Raw genomic sequence first — 19787 nt, forward strand, 5'->3', positions numbered from 1 at the left:
TATAAAAATGAAGGGTTTTGTAGATGTTGTTTATGCGGGAGATGGGGATGGTAGGAAATCGACTTCCTCTTACATGTTTACCTTATCTAATTCTTGTGTTAGTTGAAAATCACAATTAAAACATATTGTTGCACTATCCACTACAGTGTCAGAATATATTACTACCACTGAAGCAATCAAAGAGGCTCTATGGTTTAGAGGTTTATTTCATGAACTATGTTTCTTGAATGATTATGTGGTAGTGTATTCCGATTGTCGATCGTCTATACATTTATGCAAGAACCTTGTTTTTCACGAACGTACTAAACACATTTATGTTAGACTATAGTTTCTTAGATATATAGTATCTCAAGAGGTGGTAAGACTCGAAAAGATTCACACACAATACAACCCTTTAGTTATAGGCACGAAGGTGCTACCACTGGTAAAGTTTAGAAGTTGCAAGGACCTTCTAAACATTGGAACAAGTAAATGATTTCCAATTTTATTGATTTTCTGTTTGAGGTGTCACTAACAGGATTTTTTTTTTTCTTTCTTTGCAAGTCTTTTGACACCAAGGTGGAGATTGTTGGACATATTATTGTCAAACGACCTTTCGAGCGATAATGTAAACCAGTTATTAATTATCAGTCGGTATTTACAATATGACTGAATGATATATTAGTACCAAAAGTTGGAACGATCCAACCCAATAAGTGATTGGACCATTTAAAGCAACCAATTAGGTTGTTTTGCTCGTGGACCAATTTTTTACCTACTTGGATGGCTAGCAACACTTGAGACCCATTCTATGCTACACTTAATTGCTATTGGGCCATGACCCATTATCTAGACCTAATTACCTTACCTTGTTGGGCATTTGGTCCACCATATATTCACTTGGGGTTACACGCCTCACAAGACTTTGTGTTTTCTCTTCTTCTCTGAGTGTTCTCTTCTTGGCTAAACTTTTCTGCCTTCTGCTCGTTTCCTTTGTGGTGATTATCTTGGTGATATTATTCCTCCTTTGTGGTGGTCTCTAAGTGACATAAGATCTAGCAACCGTAGGTAGAATCTTTGTTGTGTTCTTGGCTCGTTTGAGTTTTGGTATTGATTTGGTTTTGGTTATTGAGCTTATATAAAGCCTTGGTGGTTGAGGATTGGAGTTCCTTACGGTTGAAGATAGATTGTATTGGAAAAATGTTGAGTGTGAAGTTGTTATATTGTGCAGAGATTGGGGACAAAAAATGAAACTTACTCAAATTTTTTATTTTTATGAGCTTCGCTATATTAAAACAGAAAATTTGCTATTTGTACACTAATTTTTGACACGATTAATATCTGCATTGTTATTAAGTGTCAATTGAATAAAAAAATTATTTGAAATTTAAACTACTCTATAGAATAATATCACGTGACAAAATATAAATTAAAGTATCGTTTAGCATTATTCAAATTTTATTTTGTTTTCCTGAAAACGAATTTAGGTTTTCCGCTAGAACCGAAGCAAAGCAGCTGGTCAGTCAATCCAGATCCTATAAAAGTTGTCAAGCCGTGCTCGTTAAATTTTTTTTTCCAGTTTCCACCACCCAAAACCATAAATCGATCCCATTGAAAAATGGTTGAAGAAAACAAAAATAAGGAGAAGAAGACAAGGGAAAATCCATGTACGACCAAACAATCCTCTAAGAAACGGAATCGCAAAGAAGTTGCGATTTTTGGAAACTACAGAAATTACTATGGATACAGAGTATCCCTCTTTTCGTCTATTCTAGTCATGTTTAATTTATTTTTCTGCAATTCAATTTGATTTAATGAATGCATTCTATATTTTTATTTAGGTGTATATATTTGTATTCGTAATGAGTAGTTTAACGTGACAATTTGTTGGACCTTCAAGGTGTATGTTTTATTGATATTGAGCAGCACTCTTCTGGTTTGTTCTTGTCGTATTTCGTTTATTTTTTCAGCAATTGAACTGGGTTGGAGTAAATATTCTAAAATGTTACTTGAATTAGTTATTTGGCCCTTCCGGTTGTATAGTTTATGGAAATAGAGTACCCCTCTTCTCTCATTCATTTTTCAGCAATTTACTTTGATTGTATAGATGAATTCTTTTAAATATTTTAGCACAATCATTAGATGAATCAGTTTGTTGGACGTTTGGGGAGTATATTTTAGAGGAAATTACTAAGACTTGGCTTGCTCGTAATTTTTTTGTGTGTGATTTTCTCACATCTAAAACTGGTGCTTTTTTTTAAATCTTTTAACTGATTGTCAAGAGGTCATTTCCTATGAAAATTGCATAAGTCTAAGAATGATATGCCACAGTTTCAGGTATTAGCACCAAAAATCAACCTAAGTTTCTGCCTTGTGTTTATAAGCTTTAGAATAGAGAACCAAATAAGAAATAGCCTAAGTGAGAAATCTCAAAATTGTTAAAATTATTCAAAATATAAATCTTAGTATTGCACAATATTGAATGAATTCTGGAATTTGATTTATAATGAAAAACAATTCATCTGATTCCTTGTTTCTGGTCATGTCTTCAAGGGTGATTGGCCTGTAGAAGTTGAAGGGACAACGTTTCCACCTCGGTAGGATGACCAGTCCTTCACACAAAACATTGGTATATATAAAGAATATTAAATCAATTCTTCATAGGGAACCATTGCATATTAAAATCAAGGTAATCCAAAAATGCAAAAGAACTCTGTATTGCAGTTACCTGGCACTTGACTGTTATGAAAAAGCTTCTCTAGATGAGATTGGCTTAGATGGAGAATAATAGGACAAAGCCAAACACCTTTGATTAATTGCTTTCTTTCATGAATCTCTCAGTATGAGCACAAATGTGTGATCAACTCCTAAAGAGAGATCTTTCAATTGGATAATTTTAAACTGGCTTTGAAATTGCTTGCTATCTGGTTTTGTTGTGATGGTGGCCAAAAATTATGTTTTCATATTTCAATCAACTGCAGGTTTTCTTTATGGGTTTTTCAATGTAATGGTTGATGCAATCAATAGGAAAGTGTGAAAGTAGCTCCCATCCCAATTGTTGTTGGACTAGAGAGCTAGAAAAATTAGTTTATATATATATATGAAAATATTTCATTTTTTAAATTATTCGAATCAAAGTTGTCACATCCTTGCATTGCTTTTGTTGTTTTAGCTTTTTTTGGGGTAAATAAATACATATTTGAAATAGAATCATACATCTATTGAAATAGAATCATACATCTGAGTAGTAGTTTCATAAGTCCTGCAGATTTAAACTTGTCAATGGAAATTATGAAACTTCCACAACATTTTGAATGATCAATTTCGTCTTCTGCAAATACTAAATGGTCTGTGTCGACTGATTTGTACAGTTTGAATTATTTTTAATCTGTATGTTGTAATTATGGTGTTGTCAGGTAGGTCAGGACTTGGAGGAAGATCCTAGAATAAAGATGTTGAATAGGGAATGGTTTGAAGGTAAAAAATGCCTTGACATTGGCTGCAATAGTGGGTTGATCACAATCGCAATAGGTAATCAATAGTTCAATTATAATTTCTATTTTGAATGTCAATTTTTGGATATTGATAAATTTTTTACCACTCACTATTTCATGTACATGCATAAGATTTGAGACACTTCGCCTTTGCATATGGGGAATTTGGAATATAGTGGCCTTTGCTATTGTCACGTTGAAGGTTGAAGTTCATTTTATTCTTCTTTTCTGCAGCAAAAAAGTTCTGCTGCCAGAGCATTCTTGGAGTTGACATTGATGGTGGTAAGTATCTCCAAGTTCTGTCTTAGCTTTTCTTTGTACATTTCTTAACAACTAGGTTAGATGTCATAATAGGTCTGGGGGATCCGTATTACGCTCACTATTATAGCAGATGAAGTTTTGTAGTTATGTTTAATTCTTGAAACTTTCAAGTGCATTTATGTTGTATTTGCTGGTGAAAATAATTTATTGTGATTACCCACTTTTAATGTCAATAATAATGATAAGTTGCATTATAGTACAACATATAATAATACCTTTATATATGTAGTAAGGCTAATTTGGATTAAACGGCGTGGTCACTATCTATCGCCAAGTGCGTACTTTTTATATCTGTTGAGAGATCAACATGCCATATGTAGGTGGGAAAATATAAAATAAATAAATAAATAAAAAACTGGTTTTCACATCTTTGGGCATTGTTTGATTATACACCAAGATCAGAAATAGGTGTCCATTTGAGCTTGAAAACAAAATCAAGCTCTATGGTAGAACAAATAGCAAACCAGGTCTTTTACAAGTTGGATTAGATTAAATTATGGCCAACCTTAGATGTCCTTTATAATATCTGATGTTGTGAGATTAACAAATGCCTCAAGGTGACCTTAGTTAATGGGTTTTTACGAACTTTGGCTGGCCCATGCAGATTCTTCATTTGCACTTCCATGAGTATGTAGGGGAAAAAATTTCTATTATTATAGCGTTGCTGTTAAAGTGATATATGTGCAATACACATCAAATTTACCACTAGTAAACTTAGTGATCAAATTTATTTGATTGAACTTCCAATGTTAAAATTATCTTACTATTGTATTTAATGTGAGTATGGTACTATACTGTTTAACCATTATTAAGCGCTTGTCTGGTAGCGCTTCTCGCCAAAATTGTTAGCAATTTTCCGACTGTTGGGCGCTAAACCAAAGACGCAGCCGCAATTGAGGACCTGTGGAAGCCGCCACAATTTTTGACAAAAAGGAAGCTGTCATAACTTTTACAGGCTGATTTAGGCCATGTTTGAGCCATATTTTTTCAAAGATAATACATTCTTAAATAGTGATATGATATAATTTCAACCACACATTCTTCAATAAAATAATATTACACGTAAATTCAAAACTTTTTTTTATTTTTTAACCATACATTTCTCATCAGTACACTATTTAAAAATGTTATCTATGGAAAATAATGTGGCTCAAACAAGGGCTTACCAATAATGCCTCCTAGCCCAAAAATTTTAAGATGTACTGAAGGGCAATTTCGATAATTCAAATATTAAAATATATTTGAACTTCAATTTGTTCAACAATTGCGGCGGCTGGATTGATTTTGAAATTGATGTTGCTTCCTCAACACACATTGCAACGGTTGGAAAAGTAATAAAAATCCCCTCATAATCTTCCTCCAGACAAGACATAAATCTGAGTTAGTTGCATTAATTGGTTATTATTTTTATTTTTTAATTTTTTTTGTTTTTTCCAGTAAATATGTAAATACAGAAAGATATAAAATGGTAACATCAAGCTATGGTCACTCTTTCCCTCTAGAGAAGTGATATTGTTACGTGGACAATTAAGGTTCCTTATCCAATTAAACTAGTCTATGTTTGGCCTCCATTATTTCAAAAACTCATTTTTTCAGAACTCATTTTTTAACTACACATTCTTCCATAAAATAATTTTACATGTAGACCAAAAACTTTTCTTTATTTTTTGACACCACATTCTCCAAAAAAATCACTATTTCAAAATACATTTTCTCTCAAAAATGGGGTTCAAACAGGGGCTTAATATGGACTTTTTGTGGGTATATGGGGAAGAGGAGAAAGTAATTAGGTACATATTTACACAATTGATATTCCATTAGCTGAAATTAGGTGAGTTTCCATGATGATTCTTTTTCCTAGGTGAAACTCTCGCATGTTAACAAGGGTGGATTATTGGTCTATCCCTAATTCGTTTATACGAATTGATCTATGTTGATATTTATTACATCTTTGAGAATGTCGTTGCCCACAGTTTTCTAACATGGAATGAATTGTTTTAATCATGGTTCATCATATTCCAGATAGAATTGAAGATGCACGTTGGACTCTTAGGAAAGTTGTGAAGACGAATGCTATTAAATTACCTTCCATGACACCCAAATCAGCAGATGTTAATGGGTTACAGAACCAGACAACTAAATCACCAACTGAAATGACACTGGAGAAGTCAATTGATACTCCTTGTTTGCAGGGAGAAGATCTCTTTGACATAGTCTCTTTTCAGAAAGGAAATTTTGTTCAGAATTGGAGGCCACCGGAAGATAACTACGATACAATTCTTTGGTAAGAACTTTTGTTTTTGGTTGTGTCTAATTATTTAATGTAATTATTTAATGTTTTTGGTTCTGTGTCTAATTATTCTGCTCCTCAATTGGAAAAAATTCTGGATCTTGTGATTTGATCCTCAAATTTATATTAGTAATTTCAGCCCCATTTGTAGAAAAGTCTATTTCTTATACAGAAAAAGGGGTAGAAAGAATGAAAGATAGGTAGTGAAATGATTTTATTTCCCTCCTTTCTTCCACGCTTTTCTTTGTGTGCATCATCCAAGAAAAGTTTGTTTCACAATTTAATTCATCATCGATTAGAGAAAGTTCTCGTGTTTTGATGATGTCATGATTTTGTGGAAAGTTTGCTTTAGTTTCTGCTATTTGTTTTTGGTAATTTGTTCTCATTTTCCAGTTTAAGCGTGACAAAATGGATACATTTGAACTGGGGTGATGAAGGATTAATCACTTTGTTTTGGAAAGTCTGGAAGCTTCTTCAACCGGTAGAGTTTATTGATTTCTTATTCATATGCTTTTTCATGACTTATCTCAACTATGCATACTTTGGCCAGGGCGGTGTTTTCGTTTTGGAACCCCAACCATGGAGCTCGTATCAAAATAATCGGCTTGTGTCTGAGGTATTGCTTTTCTGAATACAGGTCTTAAATCACATAAAAATGATCATTTGGAAGATATATGGTGAATATTTATACTATTAATCAGAGTGAGGGCTACAGTGTCGTGCTTATTTATTGCAACTCTTTTAGAAGTAGTTTGAACCAACTTATATTTTGTTCTTTAAAGCTTTACTGTTAAAGACAACTGGTCTTTTCATATTGTGCAGACAGCAGCAGCTAATTATAAAACAATTCAGATACCACCTCAAGATTTTCAGGATATACTTCTAGACAAGGTAAATTTGGCTGAAACAATGTAATATTGTACATTAATGTTCAGAATTAGCTGATGGAGGGAGCTTTTCAAAATCTCACGAGTGCTATCTTCTCGAGAGAACTGTTGATTTTCATCTTTAATGTTAATGCAGATTGGATTCCGCAAAGTAGAGAACTTAACTTCCAGATTATCTGGTAGCAAATCTGGATTTAACAGACCGATATTGGCTTTCTGGAAATGAATAGTTTCGGCACCTATCGAGAAGTAGTTTTTTTAGCCGATAAATATCTTGAGGTAAACATTGTTTGAATACACCATTATTAGAATTGAACAGAGGGATGTGCTGTAAAAGTGTTTTCTACCCTATAATCTCTCTCATACGGTTCCCCCTCGTCTATTTTATTAGTTTCCAGCTGATCATCCTGCCTGAAAAAAACGAATGCTGAATAAAACAGTCCTATCAATCTTTCGTTTCATTGTCGATAAATAACTAAATAAATATAGGATGTAATAATTTTGTTGGATCGTGCTATATGTATAAACCGTGTAAAAATTATACACTGGGCCTACCAACTCAGTTTCAAAGAAAATGGATTATGCCACACACCAATTTTTTCATAAACATTTAGATTATACTTTTCAACTTTTGTTTAACCATAAATACTGCTTTTTATAGTAAAATGGATATGTGAAAACTTAATCAAATCGTATTGGTTATTCATTTAATAAGCTAAATTTACTCCAACAAGCACGCCTTTAACATGACAAAGTTCTTAAAATGGAGTCCTACCCAAATATCCATCCAAGATTGTCTCTCCTCTCTTAAAAATCACACACCAAGAAATTATCGAAATGTAATCATCAAATGGATTTTGGATTGCATACGCAAACACATACACCATCAAGAAATACGTTGAATATCATTTTAAAATCAAGACGCTATTATATCATAGCAAGAATGCAAAATTCAAATATTTCACAAAGGAGATCTATATTGATTGATGTAGGGAGATTATGATGATTCAGAGTATGTTTTCTGACATAGTAATGTGATAAGTGTATTTTATACACTTATATTCAATGTCTAAAATAGCGATATTTGATGGTTTTTTTGATAAAAGATATCCTAAATTTTTGTATTTTATGCTTAATAGACAACTTTATGAATGAAAAAGGAATTGAAGGAAAGAAGCAAAATTGGCGGAAAATGTTAAAATCCTAAGTACGGGGATTAAATTGGCCATTGGATGGAAGTTGGAGATCAAATTTCGCTCTTTGAAAGTTGAAGACTTGGAGATATAATACCTTATTTAGGCGTTGGACCAATTGATAAAATGAAAGGAATTAATGAAGACTTGGATTTATTTTAAAGGAAATTACAGAAAATCAGGTACTATCAAATTCAAAATTCAGGGGTGAAATTTATCTATGTAAAAATCAGGTATTATATATAATTAACCCACCCAATTCAATTAAAAACCCTAATCATTTCATCTCCCTCTTCATTTCAATCTCACTCTCCATCTCCCTCTCGCTACTGACACCCTCTCTTCATCTCCTTGACTCCATCTCATGTTTTCTCTCTGTCAGACTTCGCCGCCTTTGAAGCATGTAGTCGTTGGAGCATCCTTCGTTGTTGCTACTGTAATGAAGAAGCACCACGCTATCACACTTTTTCCTTCATGAATCACCACGAGTTAAGGTAGTAAAATGAAATCACGAAGCAGATCCACTAGTCTGGTGGTAAAATGAAATCGCAAGTTGTGGTGGTGAAATGAAATCGCCAGAACACTATAGCAAACCGCGTGAAGCGAAAGTAGTTTGGGTTGGTGGCAATTTTGTGGGTTTCGATGGTGTTTTGCATGATCGTGATGATGGCGATTTATTGGTGGCGACTGTGGTGGTAGATCTAGAGGTTTGGCTGGGGTTTGGATAGTGTATTGTGTGGTGGATGTGACTGTGTCAGTGGTTGAATTTGGCGGTAGTTTGGGATTTTTTTTTTTTTTTTTTTTGTGGTGTTGTGGTTTTTGTTAGTTGTGTAGGTAGGGTGCTGGAAACGTTGGATTTTGTTGGTGGTACAGGCAAGATGTTGACAATGGTGGAGGCAGTCAACGATGGTGGTGGTGGTGGTGGTACGGTAGTGTTGATGTTGTCGTGCTAGCTTTGGCAATGGGTAGCGGTGGTGGTTGTAGTGCCAATTTTGGGCTGAAGCGGTGGTGGCGTAGTGCAAGCAACGGTTGTGTGGTGGTGATTTATAACCAAGATTGGTACTGGATTGGGACCGGTGGTGGGAGCGTTTGGTGCATGTGACCAACTATTTGGACTAATTATTAATTTGTGACTTTAAAATTCCATAATCCGTGACTAAAAAAAATTTGTGATTAATAAATTTGAAAATATGTAACTCATAGATAAACTGTGACCTATAATTTGAATGATTCGTGATTTCGAAATAATCTGTGACCTACAAAATTTTTTATTTGTGATTACGAAATAATCTATAACCAATTAATTTAATGATATATGATCGGTAGATAAATCAATGACATATAATTATAAATGTGTGACCATTAATCATATAACTATGACTTTATTATTTTTTTTTAATAAATATTTTTAATTAATTAAATATATACTTGAATTTTGAATTTTCAAACTATCTACTTGATTTTTGAATTGGTGTAAATACTACACCTGGATTATGAAATTTTCCCGAGAGAAAAATGGAATGAAATTTAATGGGGCCAAACTGGGGCTCAGCCAAAGCAACCCTTTTATATTTCCAGCCCACCAAAAGCCCACAAAATAAAGTCCCATCAATTTGATTAAAGTGAAAATTACATCCCTACCTACTTTTCAAAATCAATATTCTAAAGTCATAGGCAAGGTTTTATTGTTCAAAAATCAAATATTTTTAATATTAAATATTATAATACAAATTTATTTCAACCCTAATTTATTTTCATTCCCCCCCCCCCTCTCTACATTCGCCTGTCGCCCCTCTCTCTTCCTCTCTCATTTTCAGACTTTGGCGGCCGACGACACCGCAAGCGCCCTGTCGCCGAACAAGCCGCTAGTGGCTCAACTAGTGCAGCAACGAGCGCAAAGTTGCTACGACGACGTCGATTTCCACTGAGCGCAGAGATCTCTATCGGTTCAGCCCATTAGTGCTACGGCGACGTTGCTGTTGGACTACTGTCTGTCGTGAATTTGAGGAGGTCGTGGTGGTTATTGTTCACAAGACGGTGGTAGTGATGAAGTGGCAGTGGCAGCAGCATCGAATTTAGGGAATTTTTGGTGAATGTGATGTGATTGAGATAATGGTTGTGATTTTTTATGGTGCTATGCTTGGTGGTGGTGTTGTGCGGTGGCGGTGTTGGGAAACGGGAGGTGTGGTGGGGGTGTTGTGCAGTGGCGGGATTGGGAAATGGGAAGTTATGGTTTTGAGGTGGTGGTGCAGGGTGGGTGGAGGGCAGGGTGAAGTGATGATGAGATTTTTCTCCAATCGAGTGCCATGGTGATAGTTACCTTTGTGCTAGGTGTTGTTGGAGGTTTGTGATAGTTTTTGTTGGTGGTGTAAGCGGAGGTGATGCCTGTCGAGGTGGATTTGGCAATGGTGGTCGTGGTTGTAGTTACAAGTGTTGGTCACAGATTATTTGGTTAATTGTGACCGTTAACTTGGTTAATCTATGACCAATAAACAATATGTGATCAATGAAAAAGATAAATTGTAACCAAGGAATAATATATGACCTAAAAAATTAATAATTTGTGACTGTCTAATAAGTTGTAACATATAATATTTGTGATCTGTGACCTACAAATTTTTTTATTCGTGATCGAAAAATAATATGTGACCTATAAATTTTTTGATTTGTCATTGAAAAATAAGTTGTGACTAAAAATTTGATAAATTGTGACTAAAAACTAATCTGTGACTAATTGTTATTTTTTATTTGTGACCGATGAACAAATTGTGATCTAAAAATTTTTTGAATTGTGATCGTAAAATAATTTGTGGCATAAAATTTTTTATTTGTGATCAAATTATATAGATATGTGACTTAAATATATTTAATTAATTAATTGATTTAATAATAAATAATTTTTAATAAAAATCTGATTTTTGAAATTTGAAACTTATTTTCTTAATCTTGAAATATATCATACTTAATCTCTTACTTATGAAATTTTTCCTTTTCTCTTCTATTTTCAATCACACAATATTTTATAAAATAGTATTACACGTGAATTGAAAAAAAAAATTTCAACCACTCATTTTTCAAAAAAAACTATTTCTCCCATTTTTATCTTCAATAAATGGGAGTCAAACGGGGCTGAATTTATAGAGATAGATACATCACATAAAGACAGGGAGAGAAAAAAGGGAGAGAACTCGGCTGCTGAATTGGAGAAAAACACAGTTAGGCGGCTGAAGGTTATACATATATACACGGCTGCCTTTAGTATATTGAGACAGCATAAGAGACAGAAACAGGGAGGAAAAGGAAGAGAGAAGCCGGCTACTGCGTTTTATCATATATATAGACGAAAAGTCAGCTGGAATTGAGGGGAAATTGCAAAAAATTAGTCAACAAAAGCAGCAGCTTTGAGGAGAGATTGGCAAAAGAAAAAGGCTGCTGCTTTAGGCTAATTTATGGTTGAATTTCAATTTTGAGGGTTTCTACCGTCCATCCTTAGAACTTTGTGAGGAAGGTAAATTGCGGGATGTATTTCAACAGGTCGGGGAACAAGAGTTGCCTGTACACTGCGCCTACAAGAAGTTCAATTCTATGTCTCAGGAATCGAACTCCCACACTGCGGCTGCAAGCTACTTTAGGCTAATTTATATATACATATAGGTAGGGGCGGAGCCAAAAAATTTGTTCAGTGTGGGCATAATTGAACCCATGTTGAACATTGTATTTTGATCATGAATTTAATGATGATAAAAATATAAAACAAAATTATGGGTTTGGATCTAAAAATAAAACTCATGTAAATTAAAATATATTTTTATTCCATCTCCTCTATTGCTTTAAAAAAAATGAAAAAAAAATTTGACCCTAAAATTTCAGTGGGGGCATATGTCCGCACTCATCTCAACGTGGTTCTGCCACTGCATACGGGCACAGCACCCGCCAACATTGTGAGGGAGAAATTGGCAAAAGAAAAAGGTGACTGCCGGCTGGAATTATATATACAACAAACGGCAGCTGGACAGCAGCTTTAAGAGAAATTGTAGTCAAACATTACGGCAAACCCGAGGAAGGCATGGATTCCTAGTTTATAATTGGAAATAATTACGGGTCTTAAACTTTATTTGTTTGATTTCAACAATATGTTAGACTAATTTGTTTCACATATTGGATGAGATGAATCCTATTGTTTATCTATATATAATTCAAGACAAATAATTTAGTATAATTTAGTTTGATTGGTTATCAATTAGATAATTAGTTGCTTGTTGTAGTGTTGGGAGACTCGCAATAAATTTGGAACGCGATAAAATTAACATGTGTAATAGATGTTATGAATAACATTTATCATGTGTGAAATCATATAGATAATCTCAACTTTAATGTGCTCTAATCATTCGAATTCTGGCTAGGAATATATTCCGATCGTGGTTATAATAGAATTAATTCGTCTTAAAAATGAAAATTAAATAGATTAGTTTTATTGATTGTCAAGAATACATAAACGAAGCTAGATTATATATCAAGAATTGAAATAAATAGCAATAGGCAAAGACTCAAAGTTGAAATTCAATACAATCTTCCATAATTTAACAAAAACCCCAACTTTTTCATATTTCGTAGATTAGTTTAGTATAAATAAAATCAAAAATCCACTTTTTGTTCTTTATAATTCGATTTTCATACGAAATTAGTAAACTTGAATTAAATTTATTCATTGTAAGACGATAACTCTTAAATCGTCAATTTTATTACTTGTCAACGATCATGTATACTTGCGAGTATCACACAAATATAATGTTACTTTTTTTTTTTTAACTATATTTAGGTGATTATCCACAATCCTTATCCCTTTTATTGAATTATTAAACTCTGTTTATGGAAGGGCATTTAATGGAAAGAAATGAAATTTGGGTGACTAAAAAATATCAGTTAACAACTTATGGTTTTAATTTTGGAACTAGTATTTTTAAACATATTTAACACTCTATCTAGTGTTTTTAATTAGAATTATGTTATTCATAGTGAAAAATAATGACAATCATCATATGTAGCATACACATGACAGTTGTCATGACATTTTGTTATTTGATGCATAAAGTAATAAAAAAACTACCATATTAATATATTAAATAAAAAATTGTCATGTGTTTACCACGTAGAATGACTATCCGTAGTTTTCACTATGAATGGCATTACTTTTAATTAATATTTCCATGACACGGTAAGATGTGAATTAGTATTTTATATTAAGGCATATATAGATTTTTCCTATTACATTACTAGTCTTCAGAATAAAATTCTCATAAAAGTATCCATATCCAGATTATTATATCATACTCCTTTCGTCTAATTTATATAGACCGATTTCATTTTTCACATAAAATAAGAAATTTTATTAAATGTTATTGAAAAAGTAATTTTTGCAAAGAATTTTCTAGTTTACCTTTATTTAATTATCAACAATTTTTGTCCATGTTTTCAAGAAGAAGTAGGAAATACTATAAGCCATTTAAACTTTACTCACTTCGAGAACTGTGTGTATATATTCAAATTAAATTCGGTACAATTTCAACTTTCAAGATTGGGAAAATTTGATTATAATTAAACAAATTAAATGAGTGTATATTAGTAAACGAACAAAACAAAAACATTTTTCCTAAAAAAAAGAAAATTATAATTTGGGCTCAAAAAAAAAAAAAAGTCAATATATATAAATGGAACGAAGAATATAGTATAGATATATAATTTTGTTTTAAAATAAGCACATGTCCAATAATCGAAGAATATTTGTGAAAAAGGAAGCATGATGTCGGTGTATATGTTAACCATGTGATGCGTGCATGTAGAATTCTTCTTACATTTTCCGCATCATCATTGTATTTGGTGGACCTTATATAAATTTTAAACGGTAGAGACACAAGGTATATATATTTAGTTTTCAACGTTTCAAACTGGATTATTTCCAGAAATAAAATAAAAAATCAACTTCACATTCAGGGGAAAAGTCAAACTTTTTGTATTGTGAAGTCAAAAGTTTTTTTTTTTTTTACAAGATAAAATTAATGAAAATAAGTTAAAAGTTTTTTTTTTTTTTAATCCATGATTTTTTCTCTAAAAGATGAAAGTTAGAATTTCCTCGCCTAGAATAGCACTAGATCGGAATCAGGCGCATTACATCACCTTAAGGACTCTCAATGCTCCAAGGACGATAAGTTTCAGTAATTCGTACTTCTTCTGGCCTTGTCATGCCCCAAAAACGATTTACAACGGTGCAATATAAACTACAAATTACATACTTTACCTACTCTCACTTAACACACAAGCCTCAAATCCAATTGCAACACAAATCCCAATGATAATAAACAAATTCAGATGAAAAATGAAAGAAAATCAAACATATATATTAAAACCTTTAATTTCAAACATAAAAATTCTATACCTAATAAAGATTGATATTGGAGATTGGAGAAGGGTTTATTTGAGATTGGAGGAGGTTTTTTATTTATTGAAGCATAGAGTAAACTATAATCTATAAACATGTGCAGTCAGAGGTAAAGGACTACTACATAATTTTTGAATTTAAAAGAAAAAAAAAGGAATTTTTGTGGGGCCCCATGACCCCATGTGAGTCCGCCCATATACACTGTTAAAACTCAGATATACAAAACATGAGCTATTTATCAACGGGATCATTCATATATCATCTTAAAAACATAACTTAACAACCCAAAATTAAAATACATACTTCTGCATGTAGGCTAGAAATATTGAAGAAGACGTACATGGTCCAATATCTTCTTACCGATAGATCAATACAGAATTAAATATATCACAAACCAACCTTATTACACACTGCACACATATTCACACATGTGCACATTTTATTGGAATACACGATAAAAAGCTTAGATATCAATGGTTGGTCTCGATATCTTTTGTGACTTCAATGAAGTAAGCCAGCAAAGAGATTGGATGTTTCACATCTTCATTCCGCTTCTCATACTCCAAAGTCCATGTGACCATGTCTCTGTTACGTTTGGTTTCAATATGGAGAGTTATAATGAAGTCCTTGTACTCTTCCATCAAATCACCTTCAAGCATCTTGTATTTGATTAATTTATTTTCCTCCTCTATGGCTTCAATCACCTGTTTAGCTCTCCTTTCCTTTCCATCTGTTATAGCCACAAATAAATTTCATCAATTGCAAACTCATAATTGATAGAGCTAACTATTGTTAAAGGTTGACGTATAAAATGTTCATTCTAAGAGCATGATCACAATAGATCAAATCAAAAGGGAGAGAGATCGTCTCAGACAAATTTATCTCGTAATTGTTAAATCTAGTTGCTTTAGATCTCTCGATAAATTTAGCTACAAACATATCAGAGTCGGAAAATTTTATAAAGTCAATTAATATGCTTTGTTTTTCGTGAAACAAGTTAAAAGAGAGGGGAGTTGACCAAACCCAACATGACATGTTGTATAAATCTCTTACTAGATCTATCAACTATGAATCGTCTAGGACGATAAAAACGGATTCATGTAGTCAATCACAAATTTGTTATGACTTGAAGAATAAAAAAATATGAATGGTAAAAATCTCGAATCATGGACGTAGACATATATGACATATATACATACCGTGGGTGTACCTCCAGCAAATTTTAGAGCCAACCTTTCCATATTCCCCTTCATGGAGCTCACAACCTTGTACTAACTTAGGTATTTTGTGGGATATGTGGTGCGGTTTGTGTTTAAAGAGGTCATGAAATACATCTCCTCCATGCTTGAACTCTATTTGAGCAACCAACTTACCAGTTAGCCCCATCTCTTTAGCAATGCAGATATATGAACTTACAAGATACAAATACTCAATTCTTCACCTCATTATATAGTTGAGGCCTAGCTGCTTCACACCTACCAATTTGTATTCATTGGTCCCCAAGATATGAACTGTATTGCCACTTGATCCCCAATCTTTTTTTATTTTTTTATTTTTGCTGGAGTAGTCACCAACCTATTGATTTTGTGGCATTGATAGTCCTTAAAGCGATTACCTAATCATATATGAGCCTAGGTGCTTCACTCGTACCCCAGTTTTATTTAATTAATGGGAAAAATTTAGCACCGTCCCCCAACCTACTAACTATGTCTCAACTTGATCGCTAATCATTTAGTTTTTTTTAGTGGAAATCATTAATGCGAATACCTAATCACTTAGTTGAGTCCAAGCGCTTCACTGTAAGACCCACAATTTACTACTTCTTATTATTCATATATTTCATAGGAGTGATAGCTTATAAACACTTAAAAGAACTATCAACGAGCCCTTAATTACTGCAAGAATCTGGCACTTGTCCCCAGCCTATTCGCTGTCTTGCAACTTGTTCCCCAATCTATGTCTCTTTTGCTAGAGTTGTCACCAACCCGTTTGTTTTGTGGCAATGATAGTCCTTAATGCGAGTACCTGATCGTTTAGTTGTGCCTAAGTGCTTCGCTCATACCACAATTGTCTTTAGTTATTGGGAACAATCTAATGCTGATTCCCAACCTATAAACTATGTAGCAACCTGATCTTCAACTTTTTTCTTACCATGTTCATCTCTAAACTACTCGTTTTTTGGTAACAACTATAGTTCTTAATGACTAATTATTTAGTTGAGTTGTAGGCCTATCTGCTCCACTTTACCCAAATTGTATTTAATTAATTTAAAAGTTTGTCTTATTGTATATAATTTACTCTAATGAAGTAATCATTTCATTACTTAAATGCTTATTTTAATTGTAAAGAGTTTTTCTTTTTGAACAACTCCCTGTCCAAACAAGGGGCGCCACTCCTGACGCCCCTATGGCACATCTCTAAGTGGTAAAAGAGTAGGGTGGAGAAATCCAGCTTTACTTGAGGCTGCCGCGTCAAGGGTTCGAATTCTGAAATATGGATTTGGCTCTTGGGTAAGTGCAAGTGTACAAGCAGCCTTCCACCCTGTACCCTTGGAGGCATAACCTGTTATTTACTTCCCTCACGATACTTCAGGGTAGGGGCGGTGGGGGACCCTTAAGGTTGGGGTTCAACCTTTTTTAAGGGGCGCCACTCCTGACACGGGAGGTAGAAAAAAAAAAACAAGGGGCGCCACACATCGCCTCATGTTTAATCAGGCGTGTCCAAGTAGCAGCGCCCCATTGCAAATTACTTTTTCTTTTTCATATTTTAATTTATCATAAGCATTGACTTGTGCAGACAGGCTAATATTGCCAAATCAGGATTAGTAGCTGGGGATGAATTATCTAATATAAATATTTAATATTAGTTATGTCACTTAGATATTTTGTCCCTACAGAATCCTTATCACATTATATATTATATAGAGAGAATAGCTCAAACCCCAAAATAGTTGACGTAATTGCATTTGGGGCAGTTAAATTACTAGTTTAAATGTATTAAAACTTCGAACCATTTGCTTTATAATTGAGTTAGAAAAATGTAGAAACAATTCATTACATTTTCCAATTAGGTCACATCGCCCCCCTATTAGCCGAGTCTCTGCCCCCACATCGTCCCCTGGATGGATAGCGCCTACGTAGCCCTGTTCAAGAAGATAAATCCTTCCATTTAAACAACTATATCACTGTAAATTATGATTCCAAGATCCTAGTGCCGTGTAGACCTATGATTAGATTGATTCTTAATAACAAAATGATATAAAAAATCAACTTATCTGAATGAATACCAATGTTTAGAAAATCGACTTGGACATCTGCCAGAAAAAAAAAATCAAGAATCAAGGATTAAAAGGTTCAATTGAAGTCGAACTGAAAATAATAAATAAATAAACACATGATAAAATACTATAACAGTAATATTTTTTAATACTACTAATTCAAAGTAAATACAAATCCAAACAGGCTAATTAGATTTAGCCCTTGTTTGATCTTTATTATTTTCAAAATATATTTTTCTCTATTTTATTTTCAATTACGCATTCTTCGATAAAATAATATTGCATGTAAATTTAAAAAAAAATTCTTTATATTTAACCATACATTATTCATCAAAATACTACATTATAATACATTATGGACAAAAAAAGGAGGCTCAAACAGGTTTAGAAATGTAAAAGAGTCGAGCAAAGCCAAAGTTCACAGCTCGAGAGCAGCTTGGTAAAAATGAATCTAGCTTTTTTGGTGTCAAGCTGAGCTTCCGAAAAAATGAGGCTCGGCTCAAGCTCGAAAAGGTTTGAGCCCAGCTGGCTAGCATTTTTCCCTAAAAATTTTCTTTTTGTCTTTTTGTCTTTTTTTTTTTTTTTTTTTCATAGGCAACTGCATTTTCAATGGGGTTGGACAAAACTTTCAAACTGAACCAACCAAATTGGACTCGAACCAAATCGAACTAAACTGAGTGGTTCTTCTTAAGTTGAATACTCGAACATGTATTTGAATCGAGAATTTACGGACTGGGTTCGATTCTCAGTTCTACATCAAGAACCGAAAAGCCAAACCTCCCTAATTTTTTTAATTTATTTATTTTAAATAAGCCAAATTATTTTTTCTAAATAAATTTACTAACTAGTTAATTTAGCTCAAATAAAAAAAATATGATTTTTCTATTTCTAAATTTCAATCCAAACCCAACTTAATCCAATTAACCTAAGTTTTATTCAAATCAGTTATTTTATAGTAGTGTCGTTTCTATCGTTTTGAAGAAATTGAATTGAAGCTCGATGACGCCTCTCTTAATTATTGTGAGCTCACTATCTTTCTCTTTTTGTGATTTTAACAATCAAATCTATGAAAAACTTAGTAAAGAGATACGCAAAAGACACATAAGATTAGAATATGTTATATTGTAAGAGCTAAAGTTGAACACATCATTAGTTGAATTAATGTAGTTTTATAAATATTAAAAAAATTAATTATTATACGGAACCTGGGAACCAAATAGAATCAAACCGAACTGAATTGAATCGAATGGAACTGAACGCAAACAATTTCATAATTAAATTTGGACCCAACATTTCTACCTACTAAATACCCGAAAATTTTAGGTCCGGCTTGATTCTCATTAGAATCGAACCGAACTGGACCACCCCCATTCCTATTTTTCAAGGCAGGTATGGCTACCCTTTCAAAAAGGCACCTTCTAAGTTGTATAAACTGGCTTTTTACAAAGGCAGCCATATGTCACGGACCTAGTTTCGTTACACCCGAACAACTAGAACCGTGCGGCCTTAACGCTTGACAATTCCCGCACCTCACGAGAAAACGTTAAGTCAGCCTTTTCACGCTCACAAATAATTTAACCAAGGAGGCTAAATTATACCCACGTTGAGAGGAGAATTTTGAAGTAAAGGATATATGAAAAACAAGTAAGGTCGGGAAACTTTCTTTGTATATATGAAAGGGAAAACTTTACAATCTCTCTAAGGAATAAATTCACTCAACTCTACATATTCTCTACACTCTCTAACCTCTACTCCATACCATTTACAAATGAGACTACCTCTCTATTTATAGAAAACTTAAACCTCCTTTCCCTTCCACTTTACAACTTGCGCTTAGTTGTCGCCACCTCGTGCTTGGTTGTCACCAACTCATCCTTAGTTGTCTTCAAGTGGATGGTATTACAACTTGC

General features: G+C 33.3%; 2 protein-coding genes across 3 annotated transcripts; one reads left to right on the top strand and one right to left on the bottom strand.

Annotated features, from left to right (window-relative positions):
- The first annotated feature begins 1431 nt into the window (after positions 1–1431).
- LOC111366137 (probable RNA methyltransferase At5g51130) lies at positions 1432–7432 on the top strand. 2 transcript variants are annotated; one of them, XM_022986818.1, is made up of 8 exons: positions 1432–1729; positions 3396–3510; positions 3708–3755; positions 5817–6078; positions 6478–6565; positions 6635–6700; positions 6907–6975; positions 7108–7432. In XM_022986818.1, the coding sequence occupies exons 1-8, from the start codon at positions 1598–1600 to the stop codon at positions 7195–7197; spliced, it is 870 nt and encodes a 289-aa protein (XP_022842586.1). In that variant the 5' UTR covers positions 1432–1597; the 3' UTR covers positions 7198–7432. The 2 variants fall into 2 exon arrangements, with proteins under 2 accessions (XP_022842586.1, XP_022842588.1); XM_022986820.1 differs by lacking the exon at positions 1432–1729 and adding an exon at positions 1809–2576.
- A 7400-nt stretch (positions 7433–14832) lies between these two features.
- On the bottom strand, positions 14833–16039 carry LOC111366138 (kirola-like). Its single transcript, XM_022986821.1, has 2 exons — positions 15800–16039; positions 14833–15330 (listed from the first exon to the last, which is right to left on the bottom strand). Exons 1-2 carry the CDS (start codon positions 15984–15986, stop codon positions 15071–15073), a joined length of 447 nt encoding a protein of 148 aa, XP_022842589.1. The 5' UTR covers positions 15987–16039; the 3' UTR covers positions 14833–15070.
- Between the last annotated feature and the right edge of the window lie 3748 nt (positions 16040–19787).

The sequence above is a fragment of the Olea europaea genome, chromosome 17 (assembly GCF_002742605.1).
Source record: "Olea europaea var. sylvestris chromosome 17, O_europaea_v1, whole genome shotgun sequence".
Taxonomy (NCBI): domain Eukaryota; kingdom Viridiplantae; phylum Streptophyta; class Magnoliopsida; order Lamiales; family Oleaceae; genus Olea; species Olea europaea.